Below are 24,554 nucleotides of genomic sequence, written 5' to 3' on the forward strand. Positions count from 1 at the left end.
TCCATCATCCCAGTGCTAACGATTGCGTTTACGCATCTCACGAGCCATGCGACAAAGTTCACATGTGCCACAGCAGCCCGTCATCAACGCATCTTGACAGATGGTTCCCTGTAATAACAGAGAAGAGAAAAGCCTTAGAAGAGCAGCCAACTGAGCAATCTGAATACTGAGCCATCCATTCAGAATGATAGATTACTGATCAGAAGAAGTCAGGCTTTGGTCACTGAGACTCGGGAGAGCTTTCCTAGCATTCAACGTAACTCAGAGAGCAGAGAGCGAATAGCAGACTGATCCCGGGAGATGGGGGGCGCTGGGGTGGTGGGGAGGGTGGGGTTGAATAATGGTTGGAAAGATGGTCCATTGGGTCAGTGAGAGGAGGCTCAGTGTTGTACCCACCTCCTAACTCTTAATTTGCTGATCTGAGCTGATTTTGTAGAATGTGGGAAAACTCGCTCCCATTCTGTAGCAGCTGATGGAGGTTTGCTACAAGGGGGTTGTGAGGTGACAAGAAGCCATTTGAAGTTGTTAATGTGGTGGTGGCAGGAGGTGAAGACTGTCAGAGTGGAAACATGACAAGTGTGGCTTGTGGGGGGAATGAATTTGGCAGGCTGCAAAATTTAGATGTTCTGGCAGCGGGCTGCGATGCAGAAATGAAGTAGGTGACACATTTTCAATGTGTCAGGCCTCATTCCTTCCTGTGGCAGGTTCAGTCTCAAAGTACATTTGTGTGTTATGAATACTCATTAGTGTAAACTTTTTTTTAAAAAGTCCTTCTTTCAAGGAAACCCTGACACGCCTGGTACAATTTTATTTAAACATGGTGCGCACACCACTTTGCGTATCTGAGGTCAGCAGTTTGCAGGGAAGGGAGTAGGAGAACAGCAGCTCGCATGAGGATTGGGATGGGTAGGCGTGGGAGGAGTGTGGAGTGTGCTCAGCAATATGAAGGCGTGGGACAGATGTTGTATCGGAATAGTGAGTCAAGGTAACAAAATGAGTCTCCAAAAGGACAGTAGTATTGTCGAAATGTGTGCCTATCTCAGGACATTGGCTGGCAGAGACCTTATATGGTTTTGAGTTCACCTAAACCATTTCAATTATCCCCATTGAGAGTATTCATGGACAATGTCCCACAGGAATGAGAGTCAACTGAGAGCGACATGTACAACACAGGAAACAAACATCAATATTCAATGAAGAATGAGCGAGAAAAACCACAACATTGTTTCCTCCACTGTAAACTCCTCTACAATGATCAGGTTGTGCCAATGATGAGGCATGCCACACACTTAGCTCTCTGACTGATGAGACACATAAGAATAAAGTATAACCAATGTCTGTGAAATATTTTCATGAAATTTGAATTTAATAAACAACCTCTGAGCTCACAGTACGCCTTTTGTGAACAGCAATGGAGGTGGGCAGGAAATTTGTGATTATGATGACAAGTCTCCCTGTTTAACCAGGGGCCTGTCCACCATGTCTGTGGTCTGTGGACTCTGCTGTTAGTTCTTGTCTCTGAACCACAATTTTCTGGGTGTAAATTCAGTTGAGCATAAATATTTGAGTTAACTCTGAGGGAGTGCTGTACTGTCAAAAGTTTCAGATGAAATATTAAACCAAGGCCCTATCTACTCCCTCAAGAGGATTTAAAAATCTCACAGCACTATTTTGAAGAAGAATGGGTGGCTTACTCCTGGGACAGAATTTTACTGTTACCTGCCTTGCAGGGGAGAGCAAAAATACCTTGTGTGGTCTTCCCTCCTGCCTGCCCCATATCTGTCTGATATTTAACTGGGTGGGTGAGGCCTAGGGCCCATTTTTGCCCCTATTCAAGCCCTTCAGTGCTAATAATTAGGTCATCAGCAGGTCATCTTCCCTGGGCCTCAGGCATCTCCCTCAATGCCCCCTTTCCACACCATGGAATTCCTCCAAGATTCCTTCCCCTCACCCCCAATCCCCGTAAGGACTCCCTCTACCAAGCATTTCCATCGAGACGCCCGAGCCTCTCTCCCCAACCTTTTAGCCTCACTGACCGTCCAAACCATGAGAGCCCCCCACACCTACATGGTCCTGGACTGCTTGGAATCTGAAGACTGCTTGTTCTCACTGCAGTCCTGGTCACTGTTGACACTGCTGGGATTGCATACTGGCCAGCACCTTGCTAAGGTAGGACTTCTGCCCAAGTGTGGGGTGGAAATCCCATCTTCCAGCAAATTAATTGGAATTATAGGAAACAAGGAATTAAAGATGCCTGTAGGATTGCTGTGATAAACAGGAATGTGTTCCCCACCGAACCCAAACGATGGCAGTTTGCGGAACTCTAAAGAACCCTAGCCTTGCTATCCAATATTGTTCCCTCAATCAACACCACAAAACAGGTTGTTCAGTCATGATCACATTGCTGTTTGTGGACCCTTGTTACATTTACTGCAGTGAGTGGTTGTGATGCGCAGGGATGTCAGATTTATGAAAGGTGCTATGTGAATGCTGGTAATTCTCAAAGCCAGCGGCAGATATTCTCCTGGAATCAAAACTCTGAGAGTGGAATCTCACCTATCAATAGCTGCTGGCCAATCACAGGCCAGCAGCCCTAGTGGGAGGCTGCTGACAGGCACCAGAATCCCAGGATTGCAGAGTGAGCAATGTGGGAGATGGGAAGGGTTCATGGAGTATTAGTCGTGGGGAGAAGGATTGTGGGAAGGGGGAGGCTGTTGGCAGCAAGGGCTGGGGATGGCTCTCAATGGGGCCTTCAGAGTGGTTAGCACTGCTGCCTCAGAGTGCCAGGAATTCAGGTTCAATTCTGGCCTTGGGTGACTGTGTGGTGTTCTCCCAGTATCTGCATGGGTTTCCTCTGAGGGCTCCGGTTTTCCTTCCACACTTCAAAGATGTGTGGGTTAGGATTGCCGATAGTAAATTGCCTCATAGTGTCAGTAGGATTAGCAGGGTAAATATGTGGGGTTGCAGGGATAAGGCTTGGTTGAATTGTTGTCAGTGCAAGCTCAATGGGTTGAATGGCCTCCTCCTGCAATGTAGCGATTTTAAGATTCTATGACTACCTTCTGCGTATCCAGTCTCTCAATCAGGCACTGAGAATGGAGTGGGCCGAGGTTCATGCATGTGCGGTTAGTGGATATTTAAATCATCCGTTCCTTTTGCCACTGCATCTTTTCTTCACATTCCACAAAGAATAAATGTAGTGGGAGATTCCCACATTCCTGAAACAATGGCAGTAAATACCAGAACACTCGGTGCAGAGATTCCTGACTAGCTGAACACTAAGTGGACAGGGGAGACCATTCAAATACAGGTTGTGGGAGTCGAAGCAAAATGCAGTGATCCAGAAATATCTTGCAACAGAAAGACCTGTGAAGGGGAGAAAAGCTGTGGAAAAATAACAGCAGAACATGGGGAAGCGGTAGCCTGGAGGTATTATTGCTAAATTATTAAACCATAAACTCAGCTAACGTTCTGGACACCCGGGTTCGAATCCCAGTATGGCAAATGGTGAAGTTTGAATTCAATAAACAATATCTGGAATTAAGAATCTACTGATGACCATGAAACCATTGTTGATTGTCAGGAAAACCCACTCATGGTTCGCTAATGCTCTTAAGGGAAGGAAATCTGCCGTCCTTACCTGGCCTGGACTACATGTGACTCCAGAGCCATAGTAATGTGGTTAACTCTCAACTGCCCTCCAAGGGCAACTAGGAATGAGCAACAAATGCTGGCCAGCTAACGAAGCCCATGTCCCATGAATAAAAAAATGAATAATATCCATCTACCTGGATGCCATAGGAAAGACGCATGTGAGTTCTCAGTGCAGTCATACCACCAGGCAAACAACCCAAACAGCAACTCTCTCCATAAGAACTGGCTAGGTAGCATGGCATGAAAAGTGGGCAGCAGAGACCACCAAAGCCTGTGAAAAGAAACATAATTTTCATATATTTTTTCATTCCCGAGATTCATCCACTGTAACATAGCAATACAACAGTGGTGTTCTAACTTGATAACCTGTGGTGGGACTTTCCAGCCTCTCCCACGGGTAGCGTCTTCCAGTCTTTCCAGAGTCAATGGCAATTAAATTGACTGCAGGAAAACCCACTGGGGCGGGACTGGAAAGTCTCGGCTCTCGAGTCTGTGACTTTGAATCCCACCTTGCAGCCTGAGGATTGAAATTCATGTTTACGGATTTGAAAATAGTAAAAAGCCTGTATCAATTGTTAGGGCTTGTGGCCAAACGGGCCATCTAAAATGGCGATTTGTAAAGCACTCTGGGACAATTGGGCAAGAACTAAACCAACAGGCTGCAGTTTAAAGACAGAGACAAACAGACTGCAACGCTGACGAGTGAATACACAGGATATGGGTCATCTCCAGGATGAAAGGGACTTTGTAGTCACACTGGCTTGTTTCATCTCCAGAATGAAAGAGACTTTCTGGTCACACTGGATTGTGTACCAGACATAATGGCACCGTGAACCCTTATTTAGGAGGGAGGTATGTGACCAATGTGCCTCCAGCACCTACAGACATCGCTGTTGGGGACACACCCAGAGATCGGCTTGGTAGCACCTGATTGGATTCTTATTGATCAGGGTGATCAAGTCCTGAACAATTAGAACATTATAGCGCAGTACAGGCCCTTCAACTCTCGATGTTGTGCTGACCAGTGGAACCAATCTAATGACCCTCTAACCTAAACTATTCCAATATTATCCATATTTCTATCCAATGACTATTTGAATGGTCTTAAAGTTGGTGAGTCCACTATTGCTGCAGGCAGGGCATTCCACGCCCTTACTATCCTCTGAGTAAAGAACCTACGTCTTACATCTGTCCTATATTTATCACCCCTAAATTTAAAGCTGTGCCCCCTCGTGTTAGCCATCACCATCCGAGGAAAAAGGCTCTCGCTATCTATCCTATCTAATCCTCTGATCACCTTGTATGCCTCAATTAAGTCGCCTCTTAACCTTCTTCTCGCCAACGAAAACAACCTCAAGTCCCTCAGCCTTTCAAACTGATTGGCAATGGCCAAAAAGGGGCGTGAAATCAAACTGGGTATAAAGGGTGCTGCGCAACTAGGAATCACTACCTCTGATGCCACGAAAGAGCTACAACAATGTTGACCACCACCAACGAAGACCAACACGAGGAGAGCCACCACACCTGAGAAGGAAGGAAGGAAGACCAGAGCCAGAGTGCCAGACCAGACCTAGGGACCAGACTACGCAGACGACTACTGAGACTAGCGCACAGATAAAGGCCAATATCTGTTTGGGTACTTGCCAGTCACACAAAGTTAAGTCAAGGTTTTGTATTGGACTTGAATTCTAGTATTTTCTGTAAGATAACTTTTTGTTGGTGGGGTGGGTGAATATTGATTGTGTGGGTTTAAATTAATATTGGTTGTACTAATAAGATGTCTACTTGTAGTTATTTGTCCATCGTATAAGGGTTAAACAGACTTTGCAGCAGGCAACAGGCTTTAAATGTAATTTATATTTTGAATTGTTTTGGGTGTGAAGGAAGGTTTTATCTTCATTCAGAGGTTTTTGTGAACTGGGTGCCGGGAAGTCCTGGGTCCTCTTTGCCCACATGTATTTCTTATGAGGTTTGACAACTCCTGAAGTAGAGAGGTGGGTTACCAATGGATTGTTAGATTAGTGAAGTTAAAAAAAAGGACAGAATTTTCCTGCCCTGACAATGGGATCTTCTAGTTCTGTGGAAATCAATGGATATTGGAATGGCTCGCTATATCCACTGTGAAGGAACCTGTCGTGTTGGGTGGGGTGGTGGACTGGAACTTGCCAGTTATTATTTAGCAAAAAAAGGGCTGTTGCATAGCAACAGGGATCCAGAGACACATGGAGAGTTGGGGAAACACAGAAGGGTGGGCAGTTAGAGTGTGTGTGTGTGTGTGTGAGTGTGTATGTGTCTGTGTATGTGTGCCTGTAAGTGTATGTCTGTGCCTGTAAGTGTATGTCTGTGCCTGTAAGTGTATGTCTGTCTGTATCTGTGTGCGTGAGTGTGTATGTGTCTGTGTGTGTATCCCAAAGACTGCAGACAGAAGGTCTAATCTCTCTAATAAGGAATCCTACAAGTCTGCTAGGGAACTGAGTTCAGGGAACTCACGTGATTTATCTGAAGCTTTTGATTGTGGTTTTTGGGTTTCTCAGGAAGAGACCCAGCTGAAAAAAAGGAGCTAGCGAATGCTGAGAAATTCACTGGAGGATAATTGTTTGAAGCTGAGTTAACCCATGAAAGAGACTTTGGTGCTGAGACAGCGGTAAATCTTCAGCGGGTTTTTTGTCAGTAAGGGCTCCCGAGATAAAAGGACTAATGGGAATTTGAATCATTTTCTGGTATCTGTATTGAGATTTTTCCAACCTTTTTGACTAGAATAATATAATTGATTTTTTTCTTCTTTAAAAACCACTTTATTCTTTGCGTTAATGGTAAACTAGCCGACTCTTGTAAATGTGTTCAGTAACTGACTTCTCTGATTTCTAAAACAAAATAACGTTAAAATTGAGGTTTCACTCTAGGATCTGACTTTCCAGTTTTAACATCAGCTGCGATTATAAAGCATTAAAAGTCATAAAAACCCACACGTTTCACTCATGCCTTTCACAGAAAGGAACTTGCTGCCCTTTTCCAATCTGATTTTTATCTGACTCTAGACCCTGATGTGGTTAACTCTCAACTTCCCATTGAAGCGATCCAGCAAACCATTCAGTTGTGTCCAAACTATTAAGAATGCACCACCGACATCAGCTTATACCTTTTCGGCATCAAGAAATGACTAATAAACCCCATTCTTGACAGTGATGACCAAATTAATTAATAAAATAATTGCAACATAATGAGAACAAATCTCTGCTGTTGATGCTTTGGATGGAATCTTGTTGAGGCTTTAAGGGTCTCTCTTCTGGCTGGAGAGCTGGTGAGAGACTCACACTGCCACTTTTCAGGAGACCCCCTGAACCACAAGCTGACCAGGCAGTAAAGAGGTCTTCCCTGGATTCATGATTGTGAAGGTGGAAGTCTCACCAACTGAGAGCTGCTGACCAATCTGAGGCAGGAGCTCTGGTGCTCAGCGGTATCACAGGGAAGGCAGCGGTATCTACCGAAAGGACAGGCACTGGAGTACCAGGACTACCGAGTAAACCAGGCCACGGCTAATGTGGGAGATGGGAGTAGGGAGCGAGAGGAATGGGGGGGTGAAGTGAATCGGGGGCGGGGGGGGGGGGGGGCAGTGAAGTGAATGTGGGGGGCGGGTGAGGGGAATGAGGGGAGTGATGGGAATGAGTGGTGCGAGGGGAATGAGTGAGTGAGGGGAATGAGCGAGTGAAGGGAATGGAGAGTCAGGGGAATAGAGGTGAGGGGAATAGGGGTGGGGGGAATAAGGGTGAGGGGAATGGGGATGGGGGGAATGGGGGTGGGGGGAATGGGGGTGGGGGGAATGGGGGTGAGGGGAATGGAGCATGAGGAGAATGGGGGGTGAGGGGAATGAGGGTGTGAGGGGAATGAGGGGGTGAGGGGAATGGAGGATGAGGGAATGGGGATGGGGGGTGGGATTTGTGGGGAGAAGGATGAAGGGCAGTTGGCAGCAAGGACGGGAGCTGGCTGTCAATGGGCTAGTCCCTTCTGGATGTGCAATCTCATGATAAGGCATTGGGAATGGACGGGAATAGAGTCAGACCGGAGTTAGCTCATGCTCAGTTTTGCAGAGGCAAGTGGGTATTTAAATCATCAGCTGCCTCCACTGAATTGGATCTTGATAGACCACGAGTGTGAAACCGGGAATGTGCAGATTTGACCAGGTGAGGAACAGGTCTGAATTTAGTGGGTTATTATTTGTTTATCCAGGGTTAGGGTTGAACAGTTCAGATAGCGCTCTAAAGACCTGCTGGTTAAGTACTCTGGCCATGCTAAATTCTCCCTCAATGTACCTGAACAAGTGCCAGATTGTGACAACGAGAGAATTTTCACAATAACTTCATTGTTAATGTAGCCTACTTAATTAAGTTTTTTTTTCCAGTCACCAAGTAACTTTGTTTACACCAAACATCTGCACAGCCAGATCTGCAGTTCCTCCCTGCTGAATGCAGGCTGGGAGTCTGACACACCTGCTTTAAATAAGGAGCATGATTTAACCATCAATTAAGACTCATCAGGTAGCTCTTGTTAGCCAAACGAGCAAAACTAACTCAAATTAACTTAGGGACAAATTAAGAGGGGTAGCCCCCCAAAAAGGAAGCGGGGGGGACGGCCTGAACAGAAACCAAAGTCCAAAGGAAACTTAAAACATTAAATCAAAATGTGATTGAGGGGGTCTATAACGCACGCCAGCCCCTGCGGTGCCCAGCGGGCATGGAAGGCGTCGACTGCACCCATGGACACCGCGTGCTCCCTCTCCAGGGACACCTGGCCACAAACGTAGCCGCGGTAGAGGGGCAGGCAGTCGGGACGGACGGCCCCGTCGATCACCCGCTGCCTGGAGCCTACTTAATTAAGTTCAACTTAATTAATTGCAACTGTCAACTGACCTGGCACAATCAACTGTGCAAACTGTCAGAAGCACCTGTCAAAGGATCCAGTCAGGATTGTCAAGTGGATCTGTCAAAAAGCACTGTCAAAGGGACCTGCCAAGCTGTCAAGGCATTTAAATAACCTTACCTTTAAACTTTTGAAAAAATTGTCTTGGAATGTTAAAAAGAAAATTGTTACAATGAGTACAGAGATATAGCTTGATGTGGAGGGTAGGGGAGTTATAGAATGGGTAGGAGGCATGAGGAGGCATGGATGCGGCTTGGGATACAGGTTAGGGCTGAAGGGTGAAGGCTGGAAGAATGTTTTTGCTAATGCACAGAAGCTGACCTTCTACCCAGCAGCCTCGCACCCAGTCCCAGGTCAGTAGGCCCAATGTTTTATCCAACCTGCACTCCCAGAATGAAAATCCCAATTTCCAGACCTCGTTGTCCTGGGTCAGGTTCACAGGGCCGTGGAATGTCCCAATGTTGCGCTTCCAATTCAAGGGCGAAAATTCAGGCCCTAATTGAGGGTTTGGCAATGCTTTATCCAATTGCCCTCTTTGACCTCTTTCCAGGCGGCCACTATACCTATGTTAGTCTTTGACTAAGATTGTCAACGGGTCAAACAGTTAACACGCAGAAAGCCAGTTATTGTCCCCACACATGTGCAAGCCCAGCAACACCCCCTCCCTGAAGGACATGCGGCCACATGAATTAGGAACAGTAGCTGGCCATTCGGCCCCTCCATTCATTAAGGTTGCGGCTGATCTAATTGTGGGCTCAACCGGCTGGAATCAACTAATTGGACATTGACAGGGAATCCTATGGGCAAGGCTCAATGAGCCCGGGGGGCTGGATTATTTTGAGTTGTGCCCTATATCTGGATATAACCTGGATATAATCTGGATAACCTTCAATTAATTCATGTGCAATGTGGACCAGATTTGAATCCAGATCTCAAGGATCAAAGTGGGGCAAGCTAACACCGCACGACCCCCTGTCCCCCACCTCCCGCCCCCACCCCCCCCACCTCCCGCCCCCCCCACCTCACCCCCCCACCTCCCCACCCCTCCCCACACCCAACCCCCCCTCACCCACCCCCCACCCACCCCCCCTCCCCCCCTTCCCCCCACCCACCCCCCCTCCCACCACTCCCCCCCCAACCCACCCCCTCCCCAACCTCCCCCTCCCCTCCGCCCCTCCCCTCCCCCCACCCCCCTCCCCCCACCTCCCCATCCCCCACCTCCCCCTCCCCCCCACCTCCCCCTCTCTCCCCCCACCTCCCCCTCTCTCCCCCCACCTCCCCCCACCCCCCTCCCCCCATCCTCCCCCTCTCCCCTCCCACCCCTCACTTACCCCACCCCCACCCCGAAACACCAACCAATTCCACCACATCTCTCGGCATGGGAGAATGGAAACCAGATATTTTACAGAGCTGGAGGGACAATCAATGCAAAACAAAAGAGACGAAGAATTATAATTTTAAGAAAAGAAACCGAAATATGCAGCTGTTTACTAACTTCCTCTTTATCACTGGAAGTGAAAGCTGATTGATAGTTAATTTCGACCCAAGTGCTCCCAGATTAGAAACTGCACATCAGGGAATAGGCAGCAAAGGAAATGCCCATCCTATCCGTTACTTCATAGTATGTAACTGTCATTAACTATTCAAAATTAACATTGTTATTTCCCAAATTCAGAACTAGAATCTTAGAATCCTACACTGCAGAAGGAGGCCATTCAGCCCATTGAGTCTGCACTTACCACAATCCCACCCACACCCTGTTGCTATAACCCCATGCATTTACCCTAGCTGGTCCCCCGACACTAGGTGCAATTTACAATGGCCAATCAACTCAACCTGCATTTCTTTAGACTGTGGGAGGAAACCCGGTGCACCTGGAGGAAACCCACGCAGATATGGGGAGAATGTGCAAACTCCACACAAAAGTGACCCAAGGCTGAAATCAAACCGGGCTCCCGATTGCTGTGAGGCAGTGGTGTTAACCACTGTGCCACCATGCTGTCCAGTAACGACAATTTGCATTTATAGAGCACCTTTAGTGTGTTAAGATATTTCGAGACACTTCACAGGAGTATTAAAACAGACAAAATGTAGTACTGAGCCCCAGAAGGAGACATTGAGATAGATACCAAAGGTGTGGCCACAGAAATAGGTTTACGGAGTGTCTTGGAGAAGGGAGAGGTAAAGAGGCTGAGAGGTTCAAGGATAAAATCTCCTTTCCAAGCACTCTCAACTCTGTTAGAACATGGTTAGATACAGGAAATATCTCAACAGGATAATAAACTAGCATCTTCAGCTGTCTACATGCTATTTTCCATTTTGGTGAAGAAAAATAGACTTGAATCCCGACACTTTTGGCTAAGATCAAGTGTAGTATCAACGTGCTGCACTTGGTTGAAATCATTAGGTTACATTTCAGCTTCATTTGAAGCAATTTTTTCAAGCGGCATTTCGGCCTTTTGGCTAAGATGCAAATTAGATCAAGCCTTGGAGGAGGAGCTACACCTACTCCAATCAGCTTGGATCATGTAGATCAAGCCCAAGACGGGAGGTGAGAGCCCTGTCTTGTCAGCTTGGATCGGGAATGTCCCAACTTGTTGGGACTCTGAATTGGCTTTAATTTGACTTGATTGGGTTGGAATAAAGTAAACAAAAAAAAATTGTAATGTTTATCATGTAGCAAGAAAATCCCTTTGTCTTTGGCACAAACTCTACGGCTCAGAAGCGGCATGGGTGGGGATAGTGGGGATTTAGAAATGGAAAAAAGTATCAATAAAGAAGAAAGGAAGATACTTCCAATCGCAAGGCTGTCACAGTGCTTCACTGAGTTAATTATTTCTTGAAATGTTGCTGTTGCTCTGTAGTTAAATGTCATAGCCATTTGCAAGTTTATAAAAAGCAACCAACTAATGAAACAAAAACAGAAAATGCTGGAAAATCTCAGCAGGTCTGACAGCATCTATGGAGAAAGAATAGAGCCAGCGTTTTGAGCTTGGATGACCCACATTAACAATGTTACTTGAAGGATAAAATGTTGATCAGGGCAGGAGAATTTCCCTGCTACATACTCTTCAGTAGTGCTATATTATCTTTTGTACCCACAAAAACAGATCCCCATTTAATGTCTCTTGCAAAATTCCACAGCCCCAGCAATACATCTCTCCAGAGTGGCAGTGGTTGGCACTGCTGCCTCAGTGCCAGGGACCCAGGTTCAGTTCCAGCCTCGGGTGACTGCCTGTGCAGAGTTTGCATGGTCTCCCTTTGCCTGTGCGTGTTTCCCCCTGTTGCTCCAGTTTCCTCCCACAGTCCAAAGATGTGCGGGTTAGGTTGATTAACTAGGCTAAATTGTTCCTTAATGTCAGGGGGATTAGCAGGCAAAGAAGGGGATTCCGAACCAATAAGATTCTTAAGTTCTTAAGAGGACAAAGGATCAGTAAAGAGTTAAATGATCATTAGGCAAGCTAACACAAACAGTTTACACATATCTGAATGCGTTGAACAAATAGTTATGAATCTAAAACATATATACTGATATTTTAAATGTATTGTTCACATTTGTCAAGCAAAGTTACCGAAAGGCACGGTGGTAAATCTCAATAGTTTAAAGCCAAAGGTCTGGGAACCGGTTCGTCAGCATTAATCTTATTGGGATTTCCTACGAGGGTACGTATTCTGCAACTGACTCAGAGTAAGACCTCTGAGCCTTTGAAGGAGCGAGATACAGCCTTGTTTGCTCTATTTCCCCTCAGTAGAGAGGTCAATAACCAATGGGAAGATTAGAGCAAGGGAGTTGAGATGAATTGTTTTCACTCAGAGTGGTAAGGATCTGGAACTCTGCCTGAGAGGGTGTTAAAGGAAGAAACCCTCATCACATTAAAAAAACTTGGATATGTACTTGAAATGCCATAGTCTACATGGTTACAAACTAAGAGTTGGAGAGTGGCATTAGGGTGGATAGTTATTTTTTTAAACCAGGACTTTAAACCAGGGTGTGGAGAGTCTGCAGAAGGATCTAGATAGGCTGGGCGAATGGGCCAGGAACTGGCAAATGGAATTTAATGTTGGCAAGTGCGAGGTGGTCCACTTTGGTAGGAATAATGGTAGGAAGGACTATTACTTACGTGGCGAAAAACTGCAGCAGGCGACGGTTCAGAGGGACCTCAGGGTCCTTGTGCACGAGTTGCAAAACCCAGCCTGCAGGTGCAGCAGGTGGTCAGGAAGGCGAATGGGATGCTGGCCTTCATAGTGAGGGGGATTGAATATAGAAGTAGGGAGATCTTGCTGCAGCTGTATAGGGCATTGGTGAGGCCACAGCTGGAGTACTGTGTGCAGTTTTGGTCGCCGCACTTACGCAAGGATATTTAGGCCTTGGAGGGAGTGCAGAGGAGGTTTACTAGGCTGATACCGGAGTTGAGGGGGTTGAGCTATGAGGAGAGGCTGAATAAACTAGGCTTGTACTCGTTAGAGTTTAGAAGAATGAGGGGAGATCTCATTGAGACATATAAGATGATGAATGGGATGGATAGGATAGAGGTGGAGAGACTCTTCCCGCTCAGAAAGGACAGTAGGACTAGGGGGCACAGCCTCAAGATAAAGGGGGGGGGCGGTTTAGAACGGAGTTGAGGAGGAACTTCTTCGCTCAAAGGGTGGTGAACCTCTGGAATTCTCTGCCCGTTGAAGTGGTGGAGGCTGCCTCGCTAAATATTTTTAAGACGCGGGTTGATGGGTTTTTGATAAGCGAGGGGATTAAGGGTTATGGGGAGAGGGCGGGAATGTGGAACTGAGCCACGACAGATCAGTTATGATCTTATTGAATGGCGGGGCAGGCTCGAAGGGCTAGTTGGCCTACTCCTGCTCCTATTTCTTATGTTCTTATGTTCAACTGGGGGCTGATTCAAGTCCTGGAGCTCAAAGCAGACAGATAGAGAGGTCCAAAATTTGCGGTGTTAAATTTTCATGTATATTATGATGGAAGTTCTGCAAATGTCCTGGTGAAATGGCATTGATATCTCTTCTCCAGAATTTTCAACAATTGCCTGTAAGGTCAGGTTGTATGATTGAGACAAAGCACTGGTAACTCAACCGATTGGTTTACTAAGTGTCATTGGCCAAAGGCAAGTGTAGGAATAATGCTGCAGTGTCTCTTTAGTCTATAACATCTGGAATTAGGCAGCAAATCAATAGATTCTATGCCTAGCCCTTAAAACCAGGAATTCTTTTCCCATCTCACTCTTTCCATAAGACCCTCCTTCACATCCATTTTTTCATTCATCTGTGCCAATCTCTCTTTCACTTTGACTTTGCATTAATTTTAGCTTGAAGTACCTCTGGGTGTTTCATTAGCTGTTGTTTGTTTCTTAAGTTCACACAATCTTTTTCCCCTTTGGGGGATATTGGAGGAGGATTAATTGGTTGATGGTCAGCCTGCCATGAACATTCCCTCCATCAACAAATCCTGGAGTGGGACTTGAACACAGAGCTTCTGGCTCAATGGTAGAAACATTGCTTACTGAGCCACCGGACCTCCTGGGCAGCACGGTGGCACAGTGGTTAGCACTGCTGCCTCACAGCGCCAGGGACCCGGGTTTGACTCCTGGTTTGGGTCACTACCTGTGCGGAGTCTGCATGTTCTCCACGTGTCTGCATGGGTTTCCTCTGGGTGCTCCGATTGCCTCCCACAGTTCGAAAGATGTGCTGGTTAGGTGCATTGGCCGTCCTAAATTCTCCCTTGGTGTACCCGAACAGGTGCCGGAGTGCGGCGACTATTTCGCAGTAACTATTGCAATGTTAATGTATGCCTACTTGTAACACTAATAATTAAACTTAAACTTAAACCTATGAGACTAATGTTGATATGTAACTGCTGTTGTTGTTCCACTGAGTCAGATGTTTCTGAATCTGTGTATAGAGTGAACTGAATTTGCTGCCATCTGTCAATTATTGAGTATCTCTGGGAAGCATCTTGGTCAGTAATGCCACTGTGGTGTCTCAGAAGGACTACAACTGTCTCTAATGGGTTAAAAAAGGGGGCTACAGAGGCTGAGGATATGGCTGCACTATGAGGTGAAGGAATCACTGATACACAAGAGGCCAGAGTTGGAGGAGCACTGAATTCTTGAAGAATTGGAAGAGGTTCCAGAGGACTGCTCTTTGTTCCTGGGAATGTTGTTAACTCAGTCATCAAAGGATATTTTAATCAAGCCATATTTCTGCCCTTTTATTGAAGATCAAATTGGGGAAGAGTTTGAACGTAACATTTATCCCCAGGATTGCCAATTTCTTGTGAAAAAACTCACCAGAACTTTTGCTTTCTTCCCTGATTAGAAGTTGGTGGAGAGTGTGGTTTATAAAGACTTCAACTCAACTTGCTATAATTACACAATAAAGAATGAACTGGTCTTACAGATAGTCATATCATCACAGATGTCACAAAGGCCTGTAGTCCATTGCCCACTAGCCCCTCCGATGGCAGGTCCTGGCTGCTGAATAATTACAGTCGTTGATGACATGTTTCAGAATGCTGGCACAATGTCTTTAGGCAGCAGATGAGAGATTCAGGCAGGCTGCAGAAGAACCCAAGTTATTATGATGAGTAAACAGTTAAATCCCCCCTGAACGCTGTCAATTCAATCTAATTTTGAAAGCAAAACAGAGAGAATTTGCAAAATGGCCTCTTTTTTTTTGCTGGAACCATTCAAGGTAACTTTCTTCAGTCCTGAATGTGCCAGGTTTGATCATCTGTGCTGTGTTAGGTGATCTACATGAGGAGGAGGTGAGTTCTTCTGTTGCAGGAATCGTAGTGGGTTGGGGCAGAGGAGGGGGCAGACCACACAAAGGTCCACTGACCTCAGGTGGGATTCGCTGGTTTTGTGGCGAGCGCAGCTGGAGAATCCCACCAGAGGTTTGCAGCTGTGATCATGAACACCAGCATTGACCTGTTGGTCCAAATGGCCTCTTTCTGTGCCGTACGTATTACATAATTAAGGGTTTGATAGGAATACATTCAGCCTGGTTTCCCATTTCTATTCCACTTGGATCAGGCAAGGACATAATGGCTGTGATTCTCCCATCACAACCTGCAACTTTCCTGGCAGGTTGTGTTGGGAGATGTGCATCGCCAGCCTTGTACCAGGATTTGCGCATGTGCCGGGAACCCATGCGCATCTCCCAGAGCCGGCAAACATTCGCCAGTCAGACCACGCTGGAAACCGGGGGGGGAAGGCAGGTAAGTCATTTGAATCTTTTAAAAATGTATTTTAAATATGTTTAGCAGTTCATTATCGAGAACTTTCAGGTGCTGATTGAATCTCCCACCCCGCAAGGAGTATTTCATTCCAGCAGGATTCAGACCAGCTCCCCACATTCAGGGAATTAGCGGGATATCCCACTGGAATAAAGTAGGGGGCAATCGGTGACCCCCAGGGGGTTGGGTGGCAAGGGGGTGGTGCCCCCTGGGCATGGGCACCCTGGCAGTGCCAGCTTGTCCCTCTGGCACTGCCCAAGGGGCAAAATGCCCATGCCGAGGGGGCACCTTGGCACTGCCCACCGGGCATTTGACAATGCCAAGGGGGTGGAGCTTATTGTGGGCAGGATATAGGGGCGATTGATGGGGGGGTGTGGGGGTCCCACTGCCACCCTGCAGACAGGATTGGTCTGGGACGGAGGGAAAGAGCGATTGGAGCAGACTGTGTTAGGGGAGGTGATCTGCTGGGGGGTTTCTGCCTCGGGGGGGGGGTGGCATCTGGCCCCAGGGTGGGGGAAATCAGCAGGGGGGTCTGCTGGGGTGAAGGGGTTAGCGGGATAGCCGCTGCTGGGTGTGAGTGAACTATACATCGGGGCATTTGGGCTGTAGGGGTATCTGGAGGGGCAGCATTGTTGGGGGTCCCAGGCTGGCCAGTGATTGAGCTGGCCAGTAAATGGGGAGTCTGACAGATGGGAGCCAATGCGCATGTGCAGAGTTCCAGAACTGTCAGATCCAGCATGAATAGGCCCCACCCTGCACCACCCCCTCCCGGGTTTTTAATGATATTCATGACTGACACCTCTGGAGAGCATGGAGTGGGGAGATTCAGGTGAGAAGCTGAACTGACAAAACAGTCGGGATTTAGAACAGTTTTCCTGCCAATTTAGCACTTTTGGGAGAATCGCGGCCAATATTCCAGGCTTGAATATTTTGCCAGTGCTTATTGTTTGGGCTGGTACATGCAAAATAACTGGGGGAGTTATCAGTTGACATCAGGGGCAGAATTTTCCCATCCTACCCGCCATGGGAATTGTAGCGGGCAAGACACAGACCATGCAAAGGTCCATTGACTTTGGGTGGGATTTTACAACCTTGGGGCAAGCATGGTTCAAAAATGCCAGTCCGGGTGTTAGTTGTGGCTCAGTTGGTCGCTTACCGATGTGAGGTGAGCACAAGATCTATGTTGACACTCAATTGCTCCATTTAGCAAGCACTGCACTGTCCGATGAGATGTTAAACTGAGGGTCCTCTCAGCTTTCTGAGGTGTATGTAACAACGATGTGGATATGCCAGCGTTGGACTGGGGTAAACACAGTAAAAAGTCTGGCAACACCAGGTTTAAGTCCAACCGATTTATTTGATAGTAAACTCACTAGCTTTCGAGGTTACCCCCTTCATCAGGTGAATGGAGAGTTCTGGCCTCAGACAGAGCATATAAAGCACAGACAGTTTACAGATTACTGATTAGAATGCGAATCTTTACACCTAACCTGCTGTTCAAGTCTTAAAGTGGCTAACAATGTGAGTGGAAGGAGCACTGATCACAGGTTAAAGAGATGTGTATTGTCTCCAGACAGTACAGTGAGTGAGGTTTTCCGTTCACCTGACGAAGGGGGTAACCTCGAAAGCTTGTGAGTTTACTATCAAATAAATCGGTTGGACTTAAACCTGGTGTTGTCAGACTTTTTACTGTATGTAACAATTCCATGGCACCATTTAAAAGAAGAACGGGGAGGGGGAGCAAATATTTCCCTGGCCAATATTTAGCCCGAACCAATGTAACCAATCAGAGTACCTGGCCATAAAACCAGAAAATGTAGGAGCAGAAATAGGCCATTCAGCCCATCAAGTCTTCTCCCACATTCAATACAATCATGAGCGATCTGATGTGATAATCCTTGACTCCACTTTCCTGCCTTATCCCCATAATCCTTGATTCCCTTATCAATTAAAAATCAGTCCATCTCAATCTTGAACATAATAACCTCTGCAACCCTCTGCGGTAAAGAATTCCACAGATTCTTCCTCATCTCTGTCTGAAATAAATGACCCTTTACTCTGAGATCATGCCATCTGGTCCTAGATTCTGCCACAGGGGGAAAATGCCTTGCTGTGCACAATTTGGCTGTTATATTTGCTGAGGTGCCATATGGGCAGGATATTGGTTCTGATAGTGTTTGGTTCTCAGAGAAAGAGACAGAGGGAAATGGTAACCCCCTCCTGTGGACTGGTGTACAAAGATAAAGTCGTCAGAGTCCCAGATGACCACTGGCTGCTCTCTCCTTTGAAGACTGAACCGGAGGGTCACCAAACCTCAGGTGAGGGGCAAGGTTGAGAAAGTGGGACCTTCGTGAATAACCTCAGCAAGTACGGGAATTGAAGTGGTACCGTTGGCGTTGCTCTGTGTCACTAACTAGCCAGCCAGCCAACCGAGCTAACCGAAACCACTATGATAGCCAATCCTGAATAAAATGGCCGACAATGACACTTGGTCGCTCCATTTGCTTTAATTGTGGCAGAACTTATCTTTCAAAGGCTGCCCTCTTCAGTCATCAGCAAAGGTGTCTTCTGAAGACACCTCATCTGAAATGTGTCCACCATCTTTCTTGAACAGAACTTTTGGTTCTCAAAGAAGGGTCAGGTATTTGCTGCCTTGAAATAACTTATTTCCTTCAACCTTTATGGAACAAACGATTCATTGTGTGGTGACACAAAGAGGAACCAGCTGTTGGCAGTTTTCAGATTGTTTAGATAGTGGACACAGGTGTCGATACAATGGAAAGATAGAATGAGGGTGAAAGCACCTCTGGCATATTTGGCTATGATGTGGATGTGCCGGCATTGGACTGGGGTAAACACAGGAAAAAGAGATGCAAGAAAGCATCGCATTCTAATCAGTAATCTCTAAACTGTCTGTGCTTTATATGCTCTGTCCGAGGCCAGAACTCTCCATTCACCTGACGAAGAGGGAAACCTCGAAAGCTTGTGCGTTTACTATCAAATAAATCGGTTGGACTAAAACCTGGTGTTGTCAGACTTTTTACTGTGTTCACCCCAGTCCAACACCGGCACATACACATCATGACTACTATCGACATCGCAAACTGCCGGATCCAAGTAGAGAGGATCTCCATGAAGATTGCGCATATCGACACAGACATCAAGTTTTTACAGAGATGCAAGAAAGTATCACATTCTAATCAGTAATCTCTAAACTGTCTGTGCTTTATATGCTCTGTCCGAGGCCAGAACTCTCCATTCACCTGACAAAGAGGGAAACCTCGAAAGCTTGTGCGTTTACTATCAAATAAATCGGTTGGACTAAAACCTGGTGTTGTCAGACATTTTACTATATTTGGCTATTACAGCAGGACATTTGTAATTATTCCTATATCTTTTTGGACGTGTATGTGCTTTATATTACTTATTTATGTACTACGCATGTTGTGTACTATTTATGTGCTCATAATGTCATAAGAACATAAGAAATAGGAGCAGGAGTAGGCCATCTAGCCCTTCGAGCCTGCCCCACCATTCAGTAAGATCATGGCTGATCTGAAGTGGATCAATTCCACATTCCCGCTTTCTCCCCATAACCCTTAATTCCCTTGTCTATCAGAAACCTATCTACCCGTGACTTAAATATATTCAGCGAGGTAGCCTCCACCACTTCAACAGGCAGAGAATTCCAGAGATTCACCACCCTTTGAGTGAAGAAGTTCCTCCTCAACTGTAATCTACACTGCCCCCCCCCCCCACTTACCTTGAGGCTGTGTCCTCTAGTCCTGCTATCCTTTCTAAGCGGGAAGAATCTCTCTATCTCTACCCTATCTATCCCCTTCATTATCTTATATGTCTCTATAAGACCCCCCCTCAGCCTTCTAAACTCCAACAAGTACGGACCCAGTCTATTCAATCTCTCTTCATAGGCTAACCCCCTTATCTCCGGTATCAGCCTAGTGAACTTTCTCTGCACTCCCTCCAAGGCCAATATATCCTTCTGCAAGTGCGGCGACTAAAACTGCACACAGTACTCCAGCTGCGGCCTCACCAGTACCCTGTACAGTTGCAGCAAGACCTTCCTGCTTTTATATTCTATCCCCCTCGCTATAAAGGCCAACATTCCATTTGCCTTCTTGATCACCTGCTGCACCTGGAGACTGGGTTTTTGCAACTCGTGCACAAGGACCCCCAGTTCCCTCTGCACCGTAGCATGCTGCAGCTTTTCGCCTTTTAAATAATAATCCCTCCTACTATTATTTCGACCAAAGTGGATATCCTCGCACTTGCTAAAATTATACTCCATCTGCCAGGTCCTTGCCCACTCACTCAACCTATCCAGATTTCTCTGCAGACTTTCCACACCCTCCACGCAATTTGCTTTTCCACTCATCTTTGTGTCATCAGCAAATTTCGTCACCCTACACTCAGCCCCCTCTTCCAGATCATCTATATAAATGGTAAACAGTTGAGGCCCCAGCACCGATCCCTGCGGCACTCCACTAGTCACTAACTGCCAACCAGAATAGCACCCAATGATACCAACTCTCTGCTTCCTATTAGACAGCCAATCCTCTATCCATGCTAACACCTTACCCCCAACTCCATGCACCCTAACCTTCTGTAGCAACCTTTTGTGAGGCACCTTATCAAACGCCTTTTGGAAATCTAAAAACACCACATCCACTGGTTCCCCTCTATCTACCGCACTAGTCACATCCTCATAGAAATCCAATAAATTCGTCAAACACAACTTCCCCTTAACGAATCCATGCTGCATCTGCTTGATCAAACCTCGCTATTTCTTCTTTGATGACGGACTGTCGCATTCTTCAAACTACAGACGTTAAACTAGCCAGCCTATAATTCCCTGCCTTTTATCTGCTACCTTTTTTAAACAGCGGCGTAACATTAGCCGTTTTCCAATCTTCCGGCACTTCCCCGGAGTCCAGCAAATTTTGATAAATAATTAAAACATAAGAACATACGAAATAGTAAGGCATCCACTTATCACCTCTGCCATTTCTATCAGACACTCTGGAGTTAGGGAATCCCTGTGTCTCTGTTAAATATGCTTCACTCTGATTAAGATCATATTCAATCCAGAGTGACACTGAAGGAAGTTACACTTTCATTTCTCATTGAGACATGATCACACAGAGTAACGTTGCCACTATCACATAAAGGTGAACTTTGTCTTCTAACAAGGGTCAGTAACATTGATTTTGTGCAATGGACTAAAATGGCAAATGCAAATTGAGAGCATAACATCTCTCCCCAGTTTTACTTTGAATAGCTTTAGTGAAAATGAGAACGGGGAGTGATGGAAGGCAATCTTCCAACTCAGTTTCACGCATATTACACAGAATCGTGCAGAAGATGGCCATTCAGCCCATCGCGCCTGCACTGGCCTGCTTAGTGCCTGCCTTCTCCCCATCAATCTGCACATACTTCCTTTTCAGGTAACAGTCCAAGTTCATTTTGAAAGCTTCAGTTAACCCTGTCTCCAGCAGTGCATACCACATCCTGACCACTTGCTATGTGAAAAAAAATTCTCTTGTTTTTTTTCCTTTGCTCAATCCTTTCACGCATGAAAACAGTTTCTCCCTCCATCCACAATTTCACAAATTAAATATGCATTCTCATTGCATCAATAAAAGTTAACTTGTTTCTGTACCATACTACAGCTCCCTTTCCATTGTGTGAGTGTTATCACTGTCCTCCCACAGCAAGCCTCCCTCCTGATCACATATTTTTATATCTTATCATATTATCCTACATTACTATAGTGACTATACTTGCAAGGACAGGTGCAGCATTGAATTAGATACAGAGTAAAACTCCCTCTACACTGTCTCCACCAAACACTCCCAGGACAGGTACAGCATGGGGTTAGATACAGAGTAAAGCTCCCTCTACACTGTCCCCATCAAACATTCCCAGGACAGATACAGCACAGGGTTAGATGCAGAGTAAAGCTCCTCTACACTGTCTCTAGCAAACACACCCAGGATAGGTACAGCACGGGGTTAGATACTGAGTAAAGCTCCCTCTACACTGTCCCCATCAAACACTCCCAGGATAGGTACAGCACGGGGTTAGATACAGAGTAAAGCTCCCTCTACACTGTCCCTATCAAACATGCCCAAGATAGGTACAGCATGGGGTTAGATACAGAGTAAAGCTCCCTTTACACTGTCCCCATCAAATGCTCCCAGGACAGGTACACACGGGGTTCGATACAAAGTAAAGCTCCCTGTATACTGTCTCCTTCAAGCACTCCCAGGACAGGGACAGCATGGTGTTAGATACAGAGTAAAGCTCCCTGTACGCTGTCCCCATCAAACACTCCCAGGACAGGTACTGCATGGGGTTAGATACAGAGTAAAGCTCCCTCTACACTGTCCCCATCAAACGCTCCCAGGACAGGTACAGCACGAGGTTTGATATAGAGTAAAGCTCCCTCTACACAGTCCCCATTAAACACTCACAGGGCAGGGACAGCACCGGGTTGAAGATTATTTCCTTCAGTTAAATTGTTGAATTGTTTTCCGTTCCTTGCTGTGGTTTTGTACCAACAAGGAACTAGTTTGAATAATATCCCTCAGTGCATGACTAGAGAAATTCAGAATCAGTTCCCAAATATGCAAAGGTCACATATAATCCATGATACTTGGAATTTGCAGCATCATCTCCCACTCAACCAGGGACCTTAATGTTTTCAGTCTAATGCTCTCCCAATGGGGCTGAAGATTGAAAGCTAACGGTGTGTACTGACCCATCATGTTTTCACCGGTCAAAGACAAACCACCAACTATTCTAATCCTCTTACCCAGCAGTTAGCTCATAGCCTTGAGTGCCTTGGTATCTCTAAATACTTAGAAATCATAGAAACCTACAGCACAGAAAGAGGCCATTCGGCCCATTGAGTTTGCACCGACCACAATTCCACCCAGGCCCTACCCCCATATCCCTACATATTTACCTCCTAATCCCTCTAACCTACACATCTCAGGACACTAAGGGCAATTTTATCATGGCCAATGAACCTAACGCACATCTTTGGACTGTGGGAGGAAACCGGAACACCCAGAGGAAACCCACGCAAACACGAGGAGAATGTGCAAACTCCACACAGACAGTGACCCGAGCCGGGAATCGAACCCAGGTTCCTGGAGCTGTGAAGCAGCAGTGCTAACCACTGTGCTACCGTGCCACCCCTGAAATGTGAATGAGAATCTCTGCCACCACCACCCTTTCAGGCAGTGAGTTCCAGACCCTCTGGGTGAAACAGTTGTTCCTCACATCCCGTCGAAACCTCCTGCCTCTCACCTTAAATCTCTGCTACCTGGTGGTTGATCCCTTCATCAAGGGGAAAAGTCTCTTCCTGTCTATTCTATCTATGCTCCTCATAATTTTATACATCTCAATCATATCCCCACTCTCCTCAGCTCCAAGGAAAACAACTCCAGTCTATCCAATCTCTCTTCGTAACGAAAACACTCCAGCCCAGGCAACATCCTAATAAATCTCCTCTGCACCCTTTCCAGTGCTATCACATCCCTCCTGTAATGTGGATTTCAGAACTGCACACAATACTCTAGTTGTGGTCTAACCATCATTTTATACAGTTTCAGCATAATTCCTAAACTCTTAAACGCCATGTCTCGGCTAATAAAGGCAAATATACTATATGCCTGCTTAACCATTTTATCTTGCCACTGTAAGAGATGGCTGTATATGCATACCAAGTCCCTCTGATCCTTGGTGCTATCGGCTTTCGGGCCATTGCCTCACCAGAATTGGCTACAGCACCCTTGGACTCAAAGCCAAAGAGTCAACCATAATCCCTGGCACAGATCACGAGGTGGTACTCCAGTTGCCTGGGTCTGCAAAACCTCACTTACTGTACTGTCTGGAGACAATACACATCTCTTTAACCTGTGCTCAGTGCTCCTTCCACTCACATTGTTAGCCACTTTAAGACTTGAATAGCAGGTTAGGTGTAAAGATTCGCATTCTAATCAGTAATCTGTAAACTGTCTGTGCTGTTATATGCTCTGTCTGAGGCCAGAACTCTTCATTCACCTGACAAAGAGGGAAACCGCGAAAGCTTGTGAGTTTACTATCAAATAAATCGGTTGGACTTAAACCTGGTGTTGTCAGACTTCTTACTGTACAGATCATGAGTTCCTTGATCCCAGCTGGAGAGTTTCCCAGTGATTATGAGGCTTGGTTTGGATAAAATTCCACCACACTGGAAAGCTGTTAACGTCTTTGGAACTTTATTCCAACATCAGCTACATCCTGAGCACATCCTGAGGATGGAAGCTGGGGAGGTGTAATACATTTAACAGCAACCTTGGATATCAGTGGACTGGGAGCTGCCAGATGGTGAACACTGTGAGGGAAACCACAAAAGGAGTTTGAATGGTAAAAAGATTGTTTTTCTAAACTGAAATGACTCACCTTCCAGAGCAAGAGTTGTCTCCGTTTGTGCGAACACCCCAAGCAAATAATTTGAAACAGGAAGTAAAATGTGAATCACGAGGATCTAATACATTGTTAAGCGCGTAAGAGCCAACAGGTAGAACATAGAACATTACACAATGTTGCGCCGACCAATTAAAAAGCAATGACCCTCTAACCTAAACCAATCCCTTTCCATCCATAAACCTATCCACGGATCTCTTAAACGCCCCCAAACTAGGCGCATTTACAACTGCAGCAGGCAGGGCAT

General features: G+C 46.2%; 1 protein-coding gene across 1 annotated transcript; it reads right to left on the reverse strand.

Moving 5' to 3' along the window:
* LOC145357893 (cornifelin homolog) lies at positions 1 to 24,353 on the reverse strand. The gene is made up of 4 exons (XM_080211454.1): positions 24,284 to 24,353; positions 14,975 to 15,134; positions 3,789 to 3,925; positions 1 to 108 (listed from the first exon to the last, which is right to left on the reverse strand). The coding sequence occupies exons 2-4, from the start codon at positions 15,078 to 15,080 to the stop codon at positions 16 to 18; spliced, it is 336 nt and encodes a 111-aa protein (XP_080067580.1). The 5' UTR covers positions 15,081 to 15,134; positions 24,284 to 24,353; the 3' UTR covers positions 1 to 15.
* Between the last annotated feature and the right edge of the window lie 201 nt (positions 24,354 to 24,554).

Source organism: Carcharhinus amblyrhynchos, chromosome 24 (assembly GCF_965287045.1).
Source record: "Carcharhinus amblyrhynchos chromosome 24, sCarAmb.v2.hapA, whole genome shotgun sequence".
Classification (NCBI taxonomy): domain Eukaryota; kingdom Metazoa; phylum Chordata; class Chondrichthyes; order Carcharhiniformes; family Carcharhinidae; genus Carcharhinus; species Carcharhinus amblyrhynchos.